Source organism: Thamnophis elegans, chromosome 7 (genome assembly GCF_009769535.1).
Source record: "Thamnophis elegans isolate rThaEle1 chromosome 7, rThaEle1.pri, whole genome shotgun sequence".
Classification (NCBI taxonomy): domain Eukaryota; kingdom Metazoa; phylum Chordata; class Lepidosauria; order Squamata; family Colubridae; genus Thamnophis; species Thamnophis elegans.
The window spans coordinates 29,498,411-29,523,347 of NC_045547.1; the positions used below are offsets into that span (position 1 = coordinate 29,498,411).

The window sequence follows — 24,937 nt, forward strand, 5'->3', positions numbered from 1 at the left end:
TCTTTCTTGTTCCCTTATTCTTCTCCAAATTGACCACAGGAAGACATACTGCATCCAGAATCTGTTCCATGAAGCACACTTCCAAAATTCCATCTTTGATGTTTCTGTTCCAATGATGTAAGAGGTCCTAGCAAAGGGAGCAGAATCCAACTCTGGTTTCCCCCTTTTTTTTCATTAGGATAAACAAAATGTCTATTGCTCCATAACAGTTACATTATGGACAATTAAAGCAAGTTGGAAGCTCTCCAGAAGAAATATCAAGTTTCTTCTCCAGATTCCTCTAGGAGAAATGCTCTCCTCAGAGATGTTTTGGGACTTGTAAGGAAGAACTATGCTAGTGGGAAAGTAAATGGTGTGTGTGTCTTCATTTAGTTCATGTCTCCACTATAAAGGGCCTATCAAGAAGGTCATGTACAGCATTGTTATTTCATAAACAAAACAAAAAGAACAGGAGGTGTAATCCACTGAGTCCAAGGGCACACAGTAGACACAATCTACTGTGTCCAAGGGGAGACTTTCCATGTAAACAAATTGCTTCAAATTCCCAAGGTGCCCTTAAAGAAGCCTTTTCCTTTGCAAGACAGCCTTAAAACCTGACTTTTTAATCTATTCCTGGACAGCAAATCTGCCTCTGCATCAGAAGAGCCAACTAGTGAACTCATGTTTGGCCAAGACCCAGGTGTGTTCTTCACCCAAAAGCCCTTGCTATACAAGCATTTCTAAAGGCTTATGGGAGTTAATTGTTACAGGATGAGCATGAATTAATGGATTGGGGCCATGCCTCTGGAAATTAACCAAGCTGAAACCAACTCAGAGAGTTTTGCAAAGGCAGCATGAATTACACTGGGAGGTGCTGTTTTTGTTTTTTTGTGTGGCACCAGGTTTGGGTTCTCTTTGGAGTCCACTCCCTCCCAAAGTTTTCAAATTACAATGGTGGTCCGGGGAATATGGGGAAGTTAGGGGTGAGGTAAAAGGAAAGAGCAAAGGAGCATGATTAGGTTAAGTCTTGACAAACCAGCACATACACAAAAGATGTTTTTGCTCAGAAAAATACAATAAAATCATCATGCAGATATAATGCTTAAATCTCCTCTTCTCCAACTGCGGGTATACTTTGTAATTACTCCAAGTCTGAAAATAATGGCAGGAAAGGGGTGGATATGAAAGCAAAGGGAAAATATTGTTTCCCTGTTATCTCCCCTTTGTCCTCCTATCCCCTGCTGAAACGATCCCAACTTGTGCAAACTTTACCCATAGACTAAGGCTTTCATTGTAGGGCATAAAAAGGGTATGGATCGCTTGTGCCCTATAAATGTCCATCTTCTGGAAGATGCTGGGCTATGGTCCCAATACCATTTTTCCCCCTGAATCTCAAATTCTATTCCTTTTCAGAGGGGTATCAGCAAAACTGAAATCAGTTAAAAAAAGAAAAAAGAAATCCCCATCTCTTACAAATATTGTTATGCCACAGTAGGGATTATAGGATGACAGACAGAGGCTGGAGTGAAGCAGTATAAGTGGAAAAGAGGGTTTGTTTGCACCATTAATCCACCATCACCACTCTTTACCCTGATTCCGAGTCAAAAGGCAAATTATCTCACTGCCTAAGGATTGCAAAAATCTATCTGGGATGGCATTTATGTTCCTTTTATTAGAAGAAATGAAAGAATTTTTAATTGTTCCATTTCTACAGTAAAAGCTTTCATTTCTGGGGGGAAAACACTCAGGAATATTTTCTCAACCCACTCAAATATGAATAGCATCCTGGATTCTAAGATAGATTTGAACAATCCTATGGCACTGGGATGACCTAGGACTCATATTCTAACGCTACATGAGTCAGTGCTCCTCAGCAACCCAGAAAATCCATCACACATCCTTTGCCACAGCTGAAATATGCTAAAAACATGTCCTTTTGGACAACCTTACTTCCACTTCTCCATCTCCTATTCCCTCCAGTGCTTTTGGGGAGTCATAAACTGTGCTTGGTCCTGCTCTTATGTCAATCTAGGCTCAGGCAAGCATGGAAGAAATATGCAGCTGCAGGGAAGATATCCCACTTACTTTAGGATGGGACCATGTGATGTCCTACAGTCCTAGTGTGCTTGCCTACAACCAACCCATTCAAGGTACTGAAAAGAATCCCCTAGTCTGTGATCAATGTGTGACCAAACAGCACACAATACAGGAACATGCTGGCATGCAAAAAGGCTGTGAAAAATGTCATCAATTTCTTAATAAATTCACTGAGACCAGAATGGATGTTAGTATCCTTCCAAACACTTGCCTCGTGAATTTTCAATGAATCCTAACGTACTCTTTTTATTTAGGATTCAACAAGTTTCTCTCACAGCCCATGTTTTTAGTATTTCCCCTCAAAGTATTCATGTGTGGGATCCCAAATAGACTTCAAAAATATATATTCCAGACATTTATCCTAGAATACTACAAAGGATTTACTTTTAGGGTTCATCTTACTGACAGAAAGGACAGCTGGATCCCATATAAGCCTCAGCTCCTAGGATTTGTTTCTTTGGAGTCCATCGCTATGATCTACTTTCACTTCACAAAACGTGTTTCTCAGGGTCCTTCTTTGGATTCCTCAAAATATCACAAGAATTCCTTTCTGGGATCACACTCCTCACTTGGTTTCATTACAAATGAATCCCTGAGATTTAATATAAACCAACAAAAGGCTGGCATTTCCATTTTTGAACTAAGTTTTCTGTCTTCACTGTTTGGGTAAAGAGAAGGGTCCTCTCCTGGTTGCTGAAGCACAGTGTCTACCAGAAGTGAGGCTAGGATGAAGGAAAGGTATCTGCTCCCAACCACTCAGGAACAGTGGCTCTTCAACTTCTTACAGTTTCCAGGAAGGAACTTTCCCAAGAGAGGATGTGAATCCCCTTTCCCATGTACACTACACTGTTAGCTTCTTGGTTTACTTCCCCGTGTCACCCAGGATCACATATTATTCCTACTATCTTTCTTCAGGGAACAATTGGGCAGAGGAAATCTTGCAAGATAAAGACAGACTAGTTCTGACTGCAAGGCACACATCCATCCTCAGTTTGAGTGTGCAATGTAGGGAAGCATAATATTTCTTTTCTTGCAATGAAAAGGAAGTGGATCAATTTGGAGTCTTGAATCTAGAATGTCTTCTTCTAAGAGGGCAATATTACCAACCATAAATACTTTGAGAAGTGTTTTCTCCTGTGAAAGTCCTTGCCCAGGGTGGTTAATCATTGAAAACAAATAGCTAATGGATTCCGTGGCTGTAGCCGCTTGTGCTTTGTTGGTGTGTTCTGAGATAGGCCAGCACCAGGGGAGAAAGATAATCTACTAGTGATGTATGTTTGTTGCACCTATGAATTCTTGTTGCAAGGCAGAGGTGTGAGCAGTGGAAAAAGGATATGCCATATCTGTTGTCATGGTAAAGTTTATCAAATCAGAGATAAAAGGCTATAGAAACATTTAGAAACATGACACCTCTTTTCTCTTCATACAAGAAAATATCATTTTGATACCATAGAAATCAATGGGATAAGTTAGCCATGATTTAAGTCCCCCATGAATTCATTGGAGCCAAGTGCAGCTTATCTAAACCAGATTTTACTCCAATCTATTCCTAGTAAAATACTTAATAATTTCATTTGTTATAATAAAGCAGAGCACCACAGAATGGTACTCTCTAGATAGGAACATGAATGCGTCAGAATGTATGTATACATCCACATCCACATTTACTTATCTGTGCCAACTCCTTAATTAATCAATCTTAACTATGGTGATGAAGTTCTCATGAGAACAACTGAATAACTCAACTCATCCCTTCACCAATGGTTTTGAACCATTTTTGAATATAAGGAAATATAGTGGCCAGAACTTTAATACAGCAGCTGCAAAAAACAAACAACTAAGTCATGGAGAAGAAATGACATCAGCAAGATGGTAGGAAAATGGGCAAACCTGGTCTGACAACCAATGCAATCAATTGGTATCTATGCCTTCATCCCATCCATGTGCTATTTGGATGCTCTGTTGGCAAGTCTGTTAATCCACTATGCATTACCTTGTGTAGCTTAACCACTGAATGTTTTCTTGAAAAATTCCATTCTTTTTCTTTTTCCCAGGGCAATCCTTCATTTTTCTGTTGCAAGATCATCCCAAGCTGTCTCCTCCCAGCCCCTGCAGCATTCTATGGTTTTCAATCTTGTTACCATATAGGTCCAATTCTAGCATTGAGGTGTAATGTTTTTCTCATGGAATGTCATGGATCACAGCCAGTTATTTTCAGGGAACGAGCCAAGATGGACCCAATCCTGTAAGGGAGCACAGTATATCCTGGGAAGGAGTTGTGTGCTATTCCCCAAGTCCATAGGCTGAGGTTTGTTTGGAGTTAGAACCCCTTGAGATTTTAAGAGGGGTTGCAGCTCCTGCTCTCCTCTCAAACTCTTATTTTGGCAACCACTCTTGGCCAGGGCCAGCACTGTATAATTCACTTTTCTTGGAAGACAACTGAAATTCTACTGAAATATGGGAATACTCCTTGAGAACGAATGTTCTCTCCCTTCCTGATAAACAATGAAGGGCGTAGAAAATACAGAGACTCTGTAATATATCTGCTTCATCTCCTACTTCTTTCCTCAATGAAGGAAAAATTACATCCTGCATCAGCCTACAGTTAATTGACAATCCTGAGCATGTGAGGATAGGCAAAGAAAGCTTTAGATGTTGTTCTTGCTTTGCATGCACAAATCTCAACAAAGACTGACGGAATAGAGAGCACAGAAGATCCTGAGTGAAACCTTAATGCGTGTTACATCTTTGACTTGACTTTGGGATCTTTTAAAGATTGCCATAAATGCACAAGCATCAGTGACTTGAATCCCAATATAGTTATGCTTCAAATATGTGCACTTGGTCATGACTAACTCTGGATTCAACCTACTCCATGATCAGTGCTACTCCATGATAAGTGCTAATGCAGCTGAGGTAATATTTCAGTAGCCTATCCATGTTGAGAGTATGTAGACCTTTCCCCAGAGGTCAAGCATGCCTACTCACAGGAGAGGGATGAATGCACATTTGCTACACAAATGCCCCCCAAACACAAAATTAGGTGACTGAAATGCTACTCCAGCTTTATGTGAACCTCAGAAAACTATCTCCCATGCACTAGGGCATTGTTTGAAAGAATTCTGGCAAGCACAGGAAAGAAAGGGAAGGATATAGAAGCAGAGTGATCACTCTCCCCTTCACTTTTATCAGGGAATGAGTAAAACCACTTCCTTTTTTGGGGGGAACAAAATAAAAGTAACCAAAAAATGATGGTTAGTGTCTTAGTCTATGCCTGGTAAGCATCCCTCCCCTCTTGCCTCTGCTACCTACAAGTCCAATAGCTCCTCTAACAGTCTTCCCCTTCTCTTCACCACAGAATAAAAGGAAAAGTCTCCTCCCCACCATCTGAAGGAGTAACAGTGGTCTCTGTAACACAAGAGAGACACTTCATTTCATTTGTTTTTTTTCCTGTTGGTTTTTTTTTGTAAACTTTAAGAAATGGTTTCAGTTTCTTTTGTCAGATTTTTGTTCCACAGTCAGGTGGGGGGAGGGTGTTAATTTATTTGTACGGTCGATTTATCTTCCTTTTAATGAGGGAGTCACAACTTTTGTTGAGCAGATACACCTTTCCAATAATCCAAGATATCATGCAGATCTTCATCCTTGGCAAACTGGACTTTCTTTCTCAGGGCATGACCAGCTGCCATATACACCTCCTCCCGGTGGTGCTTCTTGTAAGGTCGGAAACGCTCCCAGATCTTATGGGTGCTCTCGGAAGAGTACTCTGGGCTGGAGGAATAGCCCGAGAAGTAGTGTCTAGGTGAGAGCTGAGAATATGTAGAGTCCCGCTTGGAACGGGAGAGCGGCTTAAGAAAGGACACCCGTTGGCTTAAAGTGTCACCACTCTCTTCATAGTAGAGGGCTGGGAAGGAATGCCGGTGTTCACTGCAGTGGTAGGAAGGTTTCACTTCTAAATGGTGGATGGCACCTGGGGACACAAGGGGAAGACGATCCAAAGGACTGTTGAGTGGACTTCCTTTCTCAATATACTTGGAATCTGCTTTGCTCAATGGAGGATGATCAGGTACATCAAGACTGAAAACCTTAGCACTTTTGATGGAGCCACTGGATGAGACACTGCAAGTTTTTCTTGTCACAGCAGCATCTGCACTAAGCTGGCGCTGCAGGGGATGGTGGGAACTCTCCTTATATGGTGGAGAGAGAAAACTTGGTCGCTCCAACCCAGCAGAAGAACTGGCTGGTATGGACTGGCATTCAAAAGCCATGTCAGAATCAACACCACCCCCTCCTCCCAAGAAGGAAGCCGAGTCCAGCTTCAGGGCATCAATGCAATTGTTGATTATCTGATTCACTTTGTCTACTTCCTTGGCAATTGTTGAGATTTCAGCTGCTGAACCTTGGCCATTATCCAGTTCATGCAGATCATCATCCCGCTGTGACCTGTCCAGCCCATCCCCACCACCGGTCCTAACCTCAATGTAATTGCCTTTTGTGGTGACCTTGGGAGTTTCCATGCCTGTATCCATAGATTTGGATGAAGGCAACTTCTCTCCAATCATGGATGGAAGAGATGACATCCGTGAGACAGGAATGACTGGTGGTTCTCCCAATTTCTGTGATGGATGTACAATTGAACTGGTATCAATATCTGAACCATAGCGCATCTCCAAAATAGTTTTTTTGACATTGAGAGATTTTTGTTTTTCCTCTTTCATCCTACGCTTCCTCAAGCAATAATAGACAATGCCAAGAATAATAACCATCCCAAAAAGGCAGCCTAATATGGTCATGATATAGTGGGTAGTGGTGGAGGTACTGGGTATTGGCTCTTCCCTCCCTTTACTCCTTGTGGCAAATGAGAGGCAAGTGTGGTTATAACGTTTGGAGTTACGGATTGAAGCAACACAGAATGTATAATCTGTGTGAGCCTTCAAGTGGGTGAGAGTGACTGATTCCTTCTTTTTCTTTAGTGTCATTACATCAGATATATAGCTGTTATTGTACTGAACCAGAACATACATCTTGCTAAAAGGGAATGGAATGGTCACCACTAAAACAGCTGCATTGATGGATACATGCTGGAGCTTTATGCTGGGGTTAGAGGAAGAATCAGTGGTGGAAGACGCTGGAGGTTCAACAGAGAGGAAATCACCTGGGCTAATGCCTGAGTTTTCAGCATTGTCATCTGGATCCCTCTGAGGATCTGTTATGAACTGTGTAGGTCTGATCCTGGAGATGGGTGGAAAGGTTCCATCCCCACACATTGACTTGAAAATTGTGATGGCATTGCGGCTGTGGTGTGGCCGAGGCATCAGAAGTGGATAACCAGCAAACTCCCGGGGAGTCTCACACTGCAGGCGATCATAGTTTTTTGTGACATTGTTGAAGGCTACCAACCACATGAGGAAGCCATAGAGGTTGCAGTCACAGTTGAAGGGGTTCCCAGCTAGCTCACATACCATCAGGTTGTTCAGGCTGGTGAAGGTGCTTCCATCTAGCCGGCTGAGACGGTTGGAAGATAGGTCGATACTGATGAGGCTAGGGCATTCCATGAAAGCATTGGGGGTAACCACCTCAATCAGATTGTGCTGCACAAAGAGGAACTGGAGCCGGCCCATGCCACGCAGCATGCCCTCAGTCAGATTGGTGAGCTTATTGTAGCCCAGCTGCAGCACCTGCAAATTTGTCTGGCCCATGAAAGCTCCATCCTCAATGTAGGAAATCTCATTTTTTGTTAGATTCAGATCTGTCAAATTACCAAAGCGGTTCAGAGAGGAGTAGAGCACCACCTTAAGTTTGTTCTCATTCAGCCTCAGGTCATGCACAGTGCTGTTGATATGCTGGGGAATAGTTTCATAGGGTGGTTGATTCTGACTGCAGATAGCGAGCCAAACATAGCCTTTGTCTCCTTCGATCAGCCAGCAGTCACAGTGGACTATCCCAGGAGCAAAAATAAAGAGCAGGGTGGCCACCCCGAATCCCAGATGGAGCATGGTGGGCTTACAGTGCCCCCTGTAGGCAAAAAGGAGCAAACTCACAGCCAAAATTAAGAGGGGGAAGTCAAAACAAATGCCCTTGAAGTTCAACAATTGAAGGGCATGGACATCCCAGTTCTGTCATCTTATGTGCCTAGTTTCATAGACAGGTGTCAATGAAACAGAATTGGCTCTTGAGGTCAATCAAGATAAATGCTGAACTCCAAGAGGGAAATATATTTGTTTGCAAGTATATTCTCAAAGCCAAACAAAAGCCAAATGTTCAACAACAAATCTTCTTTGTCTGATTCCTCTATACCCTCCTTTCAAAAACAGCATGATGTGATTAAATGTTCAAGGCAGAGCTGCCCTGGTGTCAGGAACGTTTCTGGCTGGATGCAGCTGCTTCCTCCACTTTCTCTCACAGTCCTCTTCAAAGGGCTTCAGAACTTCACATCAAATTTGTTAAAAAGAAAGTAAGAAAGAGAGGAGTAGAAAGTAGGAAGGAAAAGGGAGGGTGGGAGGGAGGGCGGGAGAGAGGGGAAGAAAAAGGGAGAAGGAAAGAGATAAATCCATCTGTCGCTGAAATCTGGAAAGGAAACAAACAAGAAATAAAGGTTATCAATTAAAGGGAAAGCTTTGAAACATCAAAAAAAAAAAGGGGCAACTAGATTTCTTAGCCCCAAGAGGCTAGGGAGAAATGGAGTGGAAAGCAATGAAGGCAGAAAAAGGGGGTAAATGGAATTAATATTGTCTACTGTGTTGATAAGCTTTAGCAAAAGGAATCCTGATAACGTAACTGTGCATACCACCCATAGCCAAGGTGTCCTCCAGTTCCAAGGTGTAATAGAGAGACAATTCAGAGAGAACATGGACTGTGGAAATATGTGAGAAGGCAAAAAATGGGATCTAGAGTTATATTTTGAGTGCTTGATTTGTCAACTTCCTCTGACAAGGATTTTCAGCTGCCCCTGAAAAGAAACATCTCCGCTGCATCTCTCAGTTGTGTACTTGTGCAGACACAGTCACACACACACACACACACACACAATATATATATATATAAATCAGTCTCCTATCTATTTTCCTCTTTGACGCACACAGATAAACAATTCATTTGTTGTATAACTGCTCTCGTTCTAAAAATAATTATCTCACTTTAACAGACACCGGTGTGCATGTGTGTGGCGGGGGTGGGGGGTGGGGAGATGTTGCTGGTTAGTGTAGACTATAGAGAAGCAGGACCTTAATTGGTAGAGAGGAACGTATAGCTGTGATGGTCACAGCAGGACTGGATGCACACTGAGGCGGAGAGTAGATGTGTTAACACAGACAATTAGTTATCCTTCGGGCTAACCTTCCCCTTCAAAGGAAAGACTAACACTGTCATTAATGAGTGAATGCTTTATCCATGTGAACTACAGAAGTGTTTCCTCACTCATTAGCTTCGGGCTGTGTGTACTTTCATACTTTTATGTACATTCATACTTTAGTGACAATCAACCCACAGGAAGTGTAGAATGCTGGTGCTACATTTGACATATGGAAGGCCTAAAAGTTTTGTTTTAATCAAACAAACAAACAAACAAACAACATTCTACAAGATGCAGAAATAAATTGCAATTTACACAGATCAGAAATGGTCATCCATGAGGTTCACAAGATATAGGTGGAGAAAGGATGGATGGATGGATAGAATCCTGATATCCACCAAATGGAACATAGAGACTCATCATGGAAAATGGTGAATTGTAAATATATAGGGATTTGTTTTTAATGGAGAAACTTTAGCTCCTAACACATTTTTTTCACCAAAAAACTTTATTTTAGCTTTCTTGATTTCAATTGCCCTGTTTTACGAAGTTGTGGTGAAACCTTTTAGCTATCATAATACATTCCTGAGTCAGAGTTCCTTGCTGTGATAGTACATATTCCTATAAACTAACCAGAAAACTCAATATATCTACTTCCATCTCTGGTTTAAGCAGAGCATAGTAAGAGTTGGAAGAGAAATGCAGGATTTGAGCAGGATTCATTCATAGTTTTTGCTGCTTTGCTATTCTGTCTTTTTCATATCACAGAATTTAAGTTCATTTGCTGAAGAACTTTGATTTCTCTTTCCATCAGTATGAAGCACACATGCATGCCATGATATTTGTCTATAACTTCATACCGGGCCTGTAACAAAAATGCTATCAATACAAAAACAATTCTAGACCAAACTTATTTTGGAGGGGGGGGGGGAGATATCTTCTCTATTTTTTTTTTAATTTGTAATATTTTTAAAGAAAATTCAGCTATCATGTCTTTAAAATGCCATATTCCTTGAGTTTAATTTAAACATAGATGCAGGTAAATGCTTGACTTACAACCACAACTGGGCTCAAAATTTATGTTGCCTAGTAAGGCATTTGTTAAGGGAACTTTCCCCCATTTTACAACTTTTCTTGCCACAGTTAAGTGTTTCACTGTAGTTGTTAAGTAAGTAACATAGTTATTAAGTGAATCTGGCTTCCTCATTGACTTTGCTTGTCAGAAGATCATAAAAGGTGATCATATAACTCTGGGACACTGCAATTGTCATAAATATGAGTCAGATGACAAGCATATTAATTTTGATCACATGATTATGGGGATGTTGCAATGGTCGTAAGTGTAAAAAATGGTCATAAGTCACTTTTTCAGGGCTGCTGTAACTTTGAATGGTCACTAAATGAACTGTTGTAAGTCAAGGACTACCTGTACTTCTTCAAATATCTTTATGAGCTTTCAGAACATTTCCTTTATCCCCCTTCCAGATCAAGATCCAATGCTGTTCTATCCTTTTCCAGCCTGGACTTTTAACTGGTTCCACTCGAAACTTTCAGCAATTCTGCTCCTTCTTCACATTTTTTTTATCTCCTCACCAAGTTCCTGTAGCAGTGCTTGAATTCTCATTCCATTCTTTTTTGACCTTCCCAAAGAGTGTGAATGTGTTCTGACTTAGGCTTCCTTAACAAACATGAAGCAGAGTCTTGGTCCCAGCAAAACCTCTTTTATTTATGTGACTATGAATTTCTTTCATTCACACTCAGCAAGGCTTAGTAAACACTCTTTCAGAAGAATATTTATCAATATGAACCTTATCTTGCTTGGGGAGCTGCCAGATAACTAGTTTCCAAATGCAGGGCAAGGCAACACTTGGCACAGAGTCCTTATAGTCTCTGATAGTCACAAACAGAACTTTCCACTCTTGAAATGACTGAAGCAACGAATTGTTTCCTGCAAAAGCCCACTCCCTGTTTGCTTCCCTTTTGTTTCCCATGGAAGGGGCCAATCACCTCCAAGGTGTGGCTTTACTCCCAAGTCGACCCTGCTTTCTTAGTTGTTCTTGTCTTCTGGCACCTCTGCGCATGCGCATTCTGGGAACAGGCTCCAGCTATTCCTCTGTCTCACTGCTGTCTAGCTCCCGCTCTGCCTCCGATGCAGAGCCCTCATCTGAGCTTCCCTCAGCCCCCAGGACTCGTCCATGTTCCTCCCCAACCTCCTCACTGTCCGTCTCTGCTGCCAGCTCTGCTGGCCTCCTGCGGGCCACAACAGAAAAGTCATTAGACTTACTTCCCATTAAAAACACATATACACAAACGCAGACATATAAAAGCTGGTTTTTAAAAATTGTAATCTTATTTTCAAATAGGGTTAGACAACTAAGAAGCGTATTCTTTCATTATAGACAGTGCACATGAGACACACTGCCTCAATAGAAGCATTCTGCCTGCATGAGAGGAAAGATAAATTCCCCTTTGAAGAAAGTGTATTCTTCAACTGTTTTCTAAGTATTTGCATTTATGAAAATAACTTTTGGAAAATATTCTACTTTCTTAGTTAGAGACACCTTTTAGTTGATTACATTTTAAAAACAATTCACTGATCAAATATTTTTTTAATCATCATAAGATCTAGGACTATTGGATCAGATTTACAGAGTGCCTTAAAATGCATGAGGTTGTGATCATAACACAGGGGAGGCCCAGCAGTCTTGAGGATAAATTGGTGAAAAGCAAAAGTAAAAGTCACCATCTGATGCCGGTCTGGTGAATATGAATAAATGAACAATGTTTACAAAGAAGAGAGATGAAAAGTAGAGTTTCCCCAAGTTTCTTTATTGATATGGGAAGTTTTTAACTTGCTTATAAATATCAGGTGTTAAAGGCAAGATGGCCAGGTTTGCTGAAGAAACTAAAACATTCAGTGCAATAAAATGGATTTGTTCCATCAGTGGGGTGAGCAGGCTAATTAAACATGACAAATATGGAATAATGTACAATGGATCTGTATAGGTCTGTCTGTCTGTGTGTCTGTGTATATGTACATGTGAACGCATGCCTTTGAGTCAACCTTGATTCCTGATGACTGTCTGAACAAGTTCCTGCAGTTTTGTGGACAAGATTTCAGATGTTTTCCATTGCCTGCTTCCTAGGATGCAGAGATTGACTGGCCCCAGGTTCACCCAAGTTCGCCAAGATGGGACTAGAATGCATGATCACCCAGTTTCTAGCCTTCTGCCTTAGTCATTGCACTAAACTGATGCTGGCTCTCTTCCTCATTCTCTTTCTGGTCTCAATTGGTCATTACTAAAAATAAAAAAAGGAAAAAAAATCCTGGAATTGTGAATAGTGTAATGCGCATGTCAACCCAGTATGTAAGAGAAAAGAAACAAAGCAAATGTAGTGCTAGAAATACACCTTTACTACACAGTGCATTTTTAAACCATGGAATTCATTGCTACCAAAGATCTGATTAGCCAATTATTTAAATTTAATAGTGAGTGTAGCTATCAAATGGTTGATAACACCTTCATGTTCCTAGGCACCAAACTATTTGCTAAAAACAACTGGAAGAGTGCCATTACCCTCTTGCCTTGTTTATGAGCTTTTTGGATGCTTTTGGTTGCCATTGTGTGACTCAGAATGTTGACCTTGATTTGTATTTGTGTTGATCCAGCTGAATTTTTTCTGGTATTCTTCTTTAACTACCTATTCTAGGTCTTTGTTCTTAGAAAGTCATGAATCTAAACAAATATGGTGGCTTCCAGGTAAGGATAGATGTGGGTTAAGGCAGAACAATTACAAATGAGAGGATTTCACCAGATTTATTGCAGAAATGTTTGAAGATTTGCAAAAAGATGACCGAAGTGTGAACAACTCTACAATGAGGGACAGCACTGGCCTGAACCAGTTTCCAGGTGATGAAAATGTCTGCAGATATAAGAAGAGATGGCCTCTTGCACTCTGGAAGAGCTTCTTACAAGGAGATCATGGGAACTGAGACTCTTGTAGTCAATTGTCAGCTGAACAAATTGGGAACTGAGAGATTTATAACATGTCCTTAATTGCTGTGGACCTTAATGGACATTTGACCAGCTTTCTTAAATATCTTTGGACTTAATTACATTAGGAGAAATAAAGTATTCTAAATGGTAGTGAAGATCAAAGATTGGATACCTTCTTTTTGAAATTAAGAAGAGGGGGGGGGGAGATACTATTTAAAGCCTTTTAATTTAAAAGCAAAAGGCTTAACAAGATTGTGATCCAAGAAAGTTTTAAATGGATTATGAAGACAGTGATTTTTTTTTTAAAAAAAGACCATTTTTTTCCTGACAAAGTGCCTTTAAAAATAGCAAAATTAATTAGACTAACAGACCGGACCTTTGCAGGAATGCTGATTGTTTATTTTTAAGAACAGTAGTTAATTAGTGGATTTTACAAAACAAAAAAATAAGGATAATATGAGCTAAACTATGAGACTATAAGTATGGAGAGCTAATTGGGACTAAAGTGTTACAAGATAGAATGAAGCAAAATAGGGGGAAAACCCAGAAGCCTACCTCTCACCAAAGTAATCAACATACTTCCATTTTCTGACAATGGTCGCTGCAAGAAAAGCTGCTAAATTAGGTGAAAGATGCAGGGTCTCACTAGAACAGTGGTTCTCAACCTTCCCAATGCCGCGACCCTTTAATACAGTTCCTCATGTTGTGGTGACCCCCAACCATAAAATTGGTGTCTTCGTTCCTAAGACCATCGAAAATATGTGTTTTCCGATGGTCTTAGGTGACCCCTGTGAAAAGGGCTTTCGACCCCCAAAGGGGTCCCGACCCACAGGTTGAGAATCACTGCACTAGAACAATGACAAATGAGAGTATTTCACCAGATTTATTGCAGAAATGTTTGAAGATTTGCAAAAAGATGACCGAAGTGGCTAAAAGGATATAGAAGGAGAATTTGCAGGAATAAAAAAGAGCCAAAAAGTATTAATCATCTATAGGACAACTGGTTGGAGATTTGAAGCAAATTACTGAAAAAGTGGAAGTTTTGGAAAGTAAGACAGAAGTTATAAACAGAGGGATGGAGAAAGAAAAACTAATATTATTGAAACGGCGGAAAAATAATTTTCTTAAGCTTTAAAGCAATTAGACACAAGAAGATATCAGAGAAAATATTGTAAAGTCTCTAATTTCATGGATTTGGAGGATGGATGACCCTGACACAGAGATTATTAACATATATAGGATTAATACACATTTTTCAAAATTAAAAATTGCCCAAGCACTTTGTCAGGAAGAAGACAAGACATCAAGTAATTATAATGATAGATAATAGAGATGTAATTGTATTTAAGGAAATTTCAAATTGAATGCTACACAGAGTATTTTTTCTGACAGACAAAAATTAAACAGAAAAAAATGACATTTAGATAACTTGAAAGGGGGGACCAAACCACAGAGATTTAGATTGAAATTTTTTTTAAAAAACTGCCATGTCAAATAATATATTTAGTTATAATACACAGTTGGATGACTGGGAAAATATGAGATTAAAAGGGTTGAAATTTACATTGTATTATGTTCTTTGTACCTTTTTCTTTCTTTTTCTCTTTTTTTCTTGTTTTCCTTAAAAAAATTGCTTTCTCTTTGATTCCCCCCCTTTTTTCATCCTTATTTTGTATTAGTTTTTAATCTCCTCTTTTAAAAGTTTCAATAAAAATCATATAAAAATGATATGAGGGCATTTACCACAATTTTGTTTCTAGAATAAGTCCATTCTTTATTGCTTCCCCTGGGTTTCCATGGACATCTCTATTGCTGCTAATTGTTAGATAAAAAATGTATTGCATCATCAACAATGTGTGAGCAGCAGAATCCACAAAGTAAGGATGCCCAAGGGCACAATCAAGTTACTCTCTAAAGTGTTTATAGTAGTCCTGTGTATTTGATTGAGAGTCACATGATCTAGGATAATGATACAGTGCTGGCATATTTTCTAAGGAACCGTTTGAATGATGCCTAGAGGGAATGTCATTTAAAATATTCCAGAGAGACTGCAAAACTGAATGAACATAAACAGAAAAGGGGAAATATTGTTTCAATCAAGTAAAGGCATTACACAATGTGAATAATGCTGGTTTTCCCTTGTTCATTCCACACTGTGAAATATTGCTGTAATTTGTAAAATGTATATGCAACATATTAATATAGAGATGTACATCCCATTTATGAGCAGATGCCCTCAAAAAATCTTGCCTGACATATTTTATTTAAAATTGGTTAATGTTCTTAATTTAAAAAGGTAGGTTAAGAAACAAAGTTTAGGAACAGAGGAAGGTGTAATGAACATTAGGCTGGAAAAGAATGAGATTTAGAATACTGTTCAACTAGATTTTGTCTTGTACAAATGCTGATTATAGGAATATATCACTAATCTAAATTAGGAATATATCACTAATCTGAATTAAGGGAAATTTTAAGAATAAAATGAAGGTATTTATTAATAGCAATCTTATTACATTTACTGGAATTCCTTTGCCTTCATTTATTCCATAGAAGCTTGTCCTAAACTTCTCATAAACAAACAAACAAACAAACACATTCTAATATAATTGTTCAAAGGGTAAAAATAGGACAAAGAAAAAAGGGCTGAAAAAGAAGAATGCAAACCTTTCAGGAATTTGACTTAATCTGTGCACAGAGAGATCTGAGCCGATCTGGGTTGCTAAAATTTCTAGGGCATCTGGATTAAAGGATCACAGATCAAGCTGGAGAAAAAGGCAGTTGCATATTCAATAACCAGGAACAGAGTTGTGGGTGGGTGGGGGGGGAGGAGGAGGAGGAGGAGGAGGAGGAGGAGGAGGAGGAGGAAGAGGAGGAGGAGGAGGAGGAGGAGGAGGAGGAGGAGGAGGAGGAGGAAGCAAAAGAAAACTGTAACAGCAAAAGGCAAAATGATAGCATTCTGTCACTTGCAATGGAAATGGAGATGCACATTTTTATAGACTCTGCATATGTTAATTTAGGGGCAGATATTCAAAATTGAAATAATTACTTTAATTTCAACAGGTGTGTATTACAATTTAACCTCATGGAAAAGGTTACGACTAGATGTCTTCCATTCTATATTATAATCTGCTGATCCAGTGCTTGCTGTTGATGGGCAACTAGTGAACATTAAACTGCATCTGGATGGGACAATCTTTCAGGCAGGGTTTCAGGTTTTGTTTTATTTATATGCCGCCCTATTCCCAACGGGACTCAGGGCAGCTCACAAACCCAAGAGGGGAAGGGAAACACAAGAACTACAAATACAAGCATTTAAAATAACCAACAGACACACAATCGAGAGGGGAAGGGAACTCATCAACCCCAGGCCTGCCGACACAGCCAGGTTTTAACGGCTTTTCGGAAGGCCTGGAGAGAGGTGAGGGTCCGAATCTCGGCGGGGAGTTCGTTCCAAAGGGCCGGCGCTGTCACAGAGAAGGCCCTCCCCCAGGTAGTAGCCAGATGACATTGGCTGGTAGACGGAACCCGGAGGAGGCCAACCCTGTGTGATCTAATGGGTCTTTGGGAGGTAATTGGCAGCAGGCAGTCTCTCAAGTACCCAGGTCCAATACCATGAAGGGCTTTATAAGTGACGACTAGCACCTTGAAGCATATCCGGAGACCAATCGGTAACCAGTGCAGCTCGCGGAGGATAGGTGTAACGTGGGTGTACCAAGGTGCACCCACAATTGCTCGCGCGGCTGCATTCTGGACGAGCTGAAGTCTCCGATTAGTGGGGATTAGTGAGTTGATAGTGGTCTACAAAATGGTTTGAAGTCCTGTGATTCAATTGTCTGATTGATGCTGAAGGATATGGAGGAGCTGCTGGACCCAAACAGTACTTAATAGGCAGAGACAGAATAACTACAAGAAATGATAAATCTATTAAACAAATACTTCCAGAGTTCTAAGAATAATCACACTTAAAATCTTACTGGCTGTCTAATTTTTTTTTAATTTGTCCATGTAGTTCGTCTTTCAAATAACATTCTTTTTTGGTTTAATTTGGTTTAAGGTTTCTTGTTTTCAGTCCTTTATTATATTTGCAGCTGTTTTCTATGAACCTTTTATTCGTTATGTACTTTATCCAGTTTTTAACCTTTCACATTGATCTACATTTAAAAAAGTAAAATACTCTGGCAGGCTCCCTCTCATTAAAAATATTCATTTTATCTCCATGGATTTTTTGAGGTTTTTTTTTCCATTAATGACTACCATTGTGTTGGAACTTTCTGCAATTTTCCCCTTTATAGCTTGCTTCTCAGTACATATTTCATAGTATACCTTGAAAATGTCTAACCCTCGTTCCTTTGCATCACAGTTAAGAGTTAGCCAAATTTCTCAGAGATATTTTATAGCTTACGAATGCAGTTGTCTGCGTTTTGAGATACACATACTGCAAAGATTCCTGAATACTTTAAAGGTGGGTATGGTAGCTTATTTTTTGTTCTTTTTTAAGATACATTTTTCTTGTAATCAGATAGGAGAAAATACAATTTTATTTCCACTAGAGCAGCAATGATTTCCATGCCTCAAATTGCATATTAAATTATATTCTATGTCTAGCATTCTTGCACAAAAGCAATTTGGGTTAAAATTGCCTAGGAAAGGCTGCAAAAACAGTACCTGAGGTTCCTTATTCTAAACCCACCTCTTCACTATAGGAATTTTACTAATGAGTGAAATATGTAGGAGGCAACTCCGATGTATTCATATAATTGTTCCCCTCAAAAGTTCCATTTAGAATGTTGGGTGCAGCCTTGTTTCTGTCATCCATCTCTTTGGCCGGGTTTGTTCAGCATATTTATTTGGTTCTTGAACTGGCTGATTGTTTGAGGGGGTGATTGAATACAACTTTCAATCTACTCTGTCAGGCATATGATTAGTATTCCAGTTTCAAACAATAATGATACTCATGCAATCTCTATTTTTAACCACTGGAGCTCGGAGATATTAGTCCTTGTGTTTAAATCTTCCAACTTTCTGTATCAGTTATAGCTCCCTGCACAGTCTGGAACACTACATAACTTTGTTTTAAATAAAGCAATAAATTTTGATGTATTCCCTGAAGTGCTAGATTTGTGGCTATAAAGAATGTTTAGACCAAATTCAAATTACTCAGTCTGTCCCTTCTGACTTCAGGATGGGAGTTTATCCAATTCTCCAATTCTTCACTTCATCAGGAAATTTCTCATTCATTCAACCTTCGATTACAAAACCAGGAAGAAAAACTCATTACTTTTCAGTACCCATCCTGAACCTCACCATCCTCTGTTCTATCCAGTAATTTTCATACATCTATCACCCAGCTCCAGAAATTATTCACCAGATGAGGCAGAGGAAAACAAGGTGAACAGTGGGTGTTTGGAAGGAAGGAACTACAATCCTTTCCTAACCAAAACAGCGGCACACTCATTGTAAAGCTTCCACGGTCTGGCAGAACAACAATAAAAACCAGCCCTATGCCCTTCGTACTGCCCAGGAAACATGCCAACTCCTGCTTTTGGCTCCATTCTTCTGCTGTCACTTCTTAGAAGCTAAAAATATAAAAAGAAAACACTTCAATGTCAGGAACCTGAAAACATGATGAGGCTTATTGTAGAGAAATAGGACCAAAGCTCTGCCCAGCTGGGAGGGTGGTCCCACCTCCCCAGACATCCCACTCCCCTCAATGGCCCATTGTCTCCATATAGATGTATTTCTAAAACAGAACTGTGGGAGAAGGCAGCCAAGGCCGAATATTAAATATGGCGTAGTCTGCTTTTCAACACAAGCAAACCAATTTTGCAGAAATTCTATCACTTTAAGTGATTGCTAAATGTGGACTCAGATGGAAGGATGGAAGGTTTGACTCATGTATTTAAAGCTCAAGCCAGCAGGGGTTGTTAGCCATTTCTACTTGGCTTTGCCTCTATAGTTTACTGCAACCGCACATATAGTGGAGGGTGGCTTTCACTCCCCAAAAAACCTCTGGAGCAATGATTTTGTGAATATTCAGATGTTTCCCCTTTAACACCTTATATAACAGTGAGATGGGTGGTATATACATTTAGTACATAAATAATAAATGTAATAATTATACCTTGCATAACGTCTTACAAAAAACGATAGCCGTGACATTTATAACAGATTTGGGAGATCTTTCTAAACTATGTGGTACTATATGAAAGCAGGGGGGGACTTCAAAAATTTCAGCAATGGGTTCTCTGCCTGGTTGCTGGGTGGGCGTGGGCAAGGTGGGCATGGCCTAGTCAGCCTTCTGCACCAAGGGGGGGATTTTTGCCTTCCTCAGGCTCCAGAGGCTTTCTTCGAGCCTCTGGGGAGGGTGAAAACTGCCTTCCCTGGGCTCCGCAGGCCTGTTTTTCCCCCTCCCCAAGCCTCCGTGTGGGCTCTTGCACTTACCCCACATCCAAAACAGGCCACATGGAGACTCCTGGGAGGAGTGGGGTGGGAGGGGCGGGGTGGCTGAGGCCAGCCAGAGGTGGGATTTGGAGGTTCTCTGAACCAGCCATAACGTTAGCTATGGGTTCTCCCGAACCCGGGTGCATCCATAGCAGCCCCTCCATGTATAGCAATAGCAGTTAGACTTATATACCGCTTCATAGGGCTTTCAGCCCTCTCTAAGCGGTTTACAGAGTCAGCATATTGCCCCCAACAACAATCAGGGTCCTCATTTCACCCACCTCGGAAGGATGGAAGGCTGAGTCAACCCTGAGCCGGTGAGATTTGAACAGCCGAACTGCAGATCTGCAGTCAGCTGAAGTAGCCTGCAGTGCTGCATTTAACCACTGCGCCACCTCAGCTCTTATGTATGAAAGTATGACTAAATGTGCAGTCGAAAGATGCATTGAAATTCATGTGATAAGGATTTATTTTTCTGTCTCTTTCTTACTCTCTTCCTTTATATATTTGCATGCATATTCTAGAATACAAAAAGAAAGAAAGAAAGTTTGCATAGCGCAAGGTTCTTTCTTTTCCAAGAATGGACATGCCACTAAGTGATTGATAGCTGCATAAAGTTGTGCCACACACCTTCCCTAACAATAGGCTGTTGCCCTGGGTTCACTCTACCCTGCCAGGCCTTGCAAGTTAATGTAAGCTTCATAAATAAGTCTTTGATGGTATAACAAATGAATATTTTATAACGAATAAAGGTCTTAAAGTTTTTAAAGTGCCTTTGCCTCCCTCCAAAAGTTATTGGGCTTCTTTGGACTAGGTGCTGCCCCACTGTGGCTGCTCCTCATCTGGTTGCCAGGCTCCAAACTCGAATCCAGGCCCCAGGCTGGAATCCTACCACAATGGGCTGCTTACGGTAGCTGGCAGTCCCAACAGATGATTGACAGCACCTTTGCTTGCTTGTAACAGTTGTACATTTTCGTACATATTACTTCCCACTACCTACTTGCTCATCTTCCTGCTGTTTTCTCCTTGTCTCCTACACCTGAGAGATCGCCTCCTGCCGATTACCTCCCTCAGACCGATTAGATCTCACAGGTTAGGTCTCCTCCGGATTCCATCTGCCAGCCAATGTCGGCTGGCGACTCTCCAGGGGAGAGCCTTCTCTGTTGCAGCTCCAGCCCTCTGGAATGACCTCCCCGTGGAGATCCGGACCCTTACTACACTCCCGGCCTTCCACAAAGCCACCAAGTCCTGGCTGCTCCAGCACGCCGGGGGGCTTGTGAAACATCCAGCCCCACAGAAATTGTGAATGTTGTGTTTTTAAAGTGTTGTCTTTGTCTTTGTCTATTTATCCCCTTTCCCTTGTCTATTGTGAGCCACCCAGAGTCCTTCGGGAGTGGGCAGCATACAAGACAAATAAATACAATACAATACAAATACCCCCCCCCCATTTTTGTAACCTAAGGCCCTGGGTGAGGCAAGATTGTCTATGGAGGATAGCACATTTCTAAGACTGCCAAGGTGTGGCTCAATTAGCCAGACACCTAGAATGCCAGCCTGGATATTTGTGAGTAGAATGAATGAATGAATGAATGAATGAATGAATGAATGAATGAATGAATGAATGAATGAATGAATGAATGAATGAATGAATGAATGAATTGCCCATCTTCCTTTAAGTTTCTGGGACTGTGAACTTTTACTGCCCTTTGGGGAAAAAGTATTTGGTTAGCCTTGGTGAACTGAGAGTGGAAATTGTTTCTGCCTGGCTGCAGCTACTTTTATCAAACACAGACACCAAGTCCAGTTTCATTCCCTCACACAGAGTGGTACCATTGTATATTGTCTGCACTGTCTGCCTAAGCCAATGTTCAAGTCTGATAAAGTTCCCTGAAAATGATCTGCTTCTCAGAGAAGCAAGAGGACTGTACATTTGCATGGCGTTTTCTTGCCCCACAGAAAACATGTACATTAGAAAATAGGCATTTATTCTACCATTGCATAAATGGTGCAAAGAGCTTCTCCATTAAGCTTTTATAGCTGATAAAAACTTGCCTAATCTCAACAGGGAGGTTGTAAGGCTCTGTCACATTTCCTACTGTTCCAAAGTCATCTCTGCTTTCATGTTAATGAGCAGGACAAATACCTACTTTGAGCAGTAATTGTCTGGAAATTCCAGGATTGTGACAAGAATTCCCATCCTTCAAAGATGGGAATGGACATTGTGAAAATTCTAGTTCAGTGCATCTGGAAGCCAGCAGGCCTTGGTAGGCTGCAATGTGACAAGGATGAGTAGTGCCCATTTCTATTTCTGGAGAGGTTTACAACCATAGCAAATACGCTGATAGCCTTGCTTTGAAGAAATAGAATTCTGATCATCTAAAGAATGGTGCAGACTTATTTTTTAAAAAAATACTTGAGTGCATAAAGCATCCTTCGCTGAGTCAGTGTTTGTGTCTTTCTGTTCATCACTGCACTTAACTCAAGTGCCAAAACCTATCCCCTGTTGTCGTCTCTCAAAAGAGGACCTGGAGGAGAGACAAACATATTAGGTTAGACTAAAAAGGTCGATTCATCTATCAATCTCTCCCAGAGGATAACAATGGAAACCACTTGAATGTTGTGGGCAATGAGCCCCTGTAGCTCCCAGAAGCCAAACTTAACTTGACGGAATCCTCTGTTTTATTCCTTCTGAAGAAGCAATTTGCCACTGAAGGACAGTGAAATGCATTTTTGAATTCCACTTATCTCAGTGCTTAAAGCTGCATCCTACTTACTGGCCTTTGTTTACTCAGTGGCCTTCAGATGTACTGAATGTCTACTCCCATTATCTCCTAGAGAGCCTCAGTGGCACAGTGGTTACAGTGCAGTACTGCAGGCTACTTGTGCTGACTGCCAGCTGCTGCAATTCGGCAGTTCAAATCCCACTAGGCTCAAGATTGACTCAGCCTTCTATCCTTCCAGGGTGGGTAAAATGAGGACCCAGATTGTTTGGGGCAATATGCTGACTCTGTAAACAGCTTAGAGAGGGCTGTAAAGCACTGTAAAGCGCTATATAAGTCTAAGTACTATTGCTAGATAGCATGGCTTGTATACAGTCATGGCTTGAAGTATCACACTTCTCTGGATAGTCCAAATAGGGTTAAGTCATCAGGCTATAAACAGGAAAACCATGAGTTCTAGTCCTGTCTTAGGCGTGCAAGCTAGGTGACCTTAGGCCAGTCACTCTCTTTCACCCCAACTCACCTCACAGGGTTGCTGTTGTGGGGGAAATAGGAGGAGAGAGTATTAGAAATGCCTATCACATTGAGTTGTTTATAAAAGTAATAATGGTAGGATATAAATAAATAATAAAATTAATTTTTTTTAACAAGGATTAAGTACTCCTGAATTCAGCCTCCTTGTGCAAAGCATCAATGGACTGGACAGCACTCTGGGGAAAATGTTTAGAAAGAATGAGCAGCTGAGGGGTACAATGAAGAAATGTTGCAGCACATTTGTTGCTATTCTAAGAAAGAGAAAATGCTTCAATGCTCTTCCGTGTATTTTAGTTTGAAAGAATGGAGCTGAGATTACACTTTCCTCTATGACTATTATTTGTATGAGGAGCAGCACTGGGTACAAATTAAAAAGACTAGTTAAGGATTACATGGTTTACAAATGAATGAAAATACTTTTGAGGGGCACAAAGTGCAGAAGGCTTATTAAGTTGTATTAATAAAACATACCACATTTGAGATGAAAGAACCTCTCAAGTGGAGGCTACTTGTGGGCATTTCCTTATATAAAGACAGCTATGAAAACTAAGAATGTACCTCTAACTTGCAGATTATGTGACTGGACCTTCTCAGAAGAGCAAAGCTCTGCCTGAAAGTGCTTTGGTATTGTCTGCCCTGGAAGATTATTTTAGCATGTGACAAATTCTATTGGGATAAGTCTATTGTTGACAATAACTCATCAAAGAGAGCAGAAGGTGGAAGAATTATACCTTGCCAGCCCCTGATACTTTGGACCATTGGCCAAATGTGAGAGCATATTCTATTCTAATACAATGGATTCCATTTACAAAAATGAGACTATAGGAGATGAAGTCAAATGCACATTTGATCCGATTTCCTGTAAATTGAAAGGTATCTATGAAAGGTATCTTTCCCAGTTGCAATGTATGGCTGTGAAAGTTGGACCATAAGAAAGACTGAGCACCAAAGAATTGAGGGCTTTGAACTATGGTGCTGGAGAAGACTCCTGCGGATCCCTTGGACTGCAAGGTGATCAACCAAGCAGTCCTAGAGGGGATCAACCCTGATTGCTCTTTAGAAGGCCAGATCCTGAAGAGGAAACTCAAATACTATGGCCACCTAATGACAAGGAAGGACTCACTGGATAAGAGCCTAATGCTGGGAACAATTGAGGGCAAAAGAAGAAGGGGACGACAGAGAATGAGGGGGCTGGATGAAGTCACTGAAGCAGAAGGTGTGAGCTTAAATGGACTCTGGTGGATGGTAGAGGACAGGAAGGCCGGGAGGAACATTGTCCATGAGGTCGCGATGGATCAGACACAACTTTGCAACTAATAACAACAATCTATGAAAACTCTGGTATGTAGTAGCTGTCTATAACAAAGATGGACTAAATAACAGCCACATTCCCAGTGACCTCCTAGGAATATGACTATTGGAAGAGGGGCTGAATACTCCCCTCTGATCTGACTTGTTTGCTTCATAATGTTTTGTTTGGGGGCTAGCTATAGGCCTGCTAAACAAAGAACATGTATGATTATTCAGTCCATTGTGCAGCAACCATTTTTTATTGCTACCCATTATTTTATATTATGTCCTTTGAGTAATTTCTTTTTTCAGAGTCCTGGTTATTGGGATATCAAAAAATAAAGAACTAAACAAACTTTAAGATCAAACTACTTCAACTGGTTCCAAAGAAGAAATCAAGAACATAGAACTACTGATGTTTTCCCACAGCAGACCAAAAATCAAATTAGTCTTATTTCAGCTTCACCTACACAGTATGTCCTCTTCTGAGTTGATTCTGGACACCATTTTTTTAAATCACAGCTGGTGTAGAAAGCCACCAGTTATAGCTTCAAGTTACTGGTTTAGAAATATATTGCTATCAGCAA

The 24,937-nt window shown here is 40.6% G+C and overlaps 1 protein-coding gene across 2 annotated transcripts in view; it reads right to left on the reverse strand.

The window, feature by feature from the left end:
* Nucleotides 1-2,014: 2,014 nt before the first annotated feature.
* Nucleotides 2,015-24,937, reverse strand: part of ELFN2 (extracellular leucine rich repeat and fibronectin type III domain containing 2) — a 175,252-nt gene continuing 152,329 nt past the window's right edge. For both annotated transcript variants that reach the window (XM_032222054.1, XM_032222053.1), the window contains exon 3: nucleotides 2,015-8,643. In XM_032222054.1, coding sequence (XP_032077945.1) covers nucleotides 5,658-8,072 — 2,415 coding nt within the window. In that variant the 5' untranslated portion in view covers nucleotides 8,073-8,643 and the 3' untranslated portion in view covers nucleotides 2,015-5,657. The remainder of the gene's footprint in view (nucleotides 8,644-24,937) is intronic.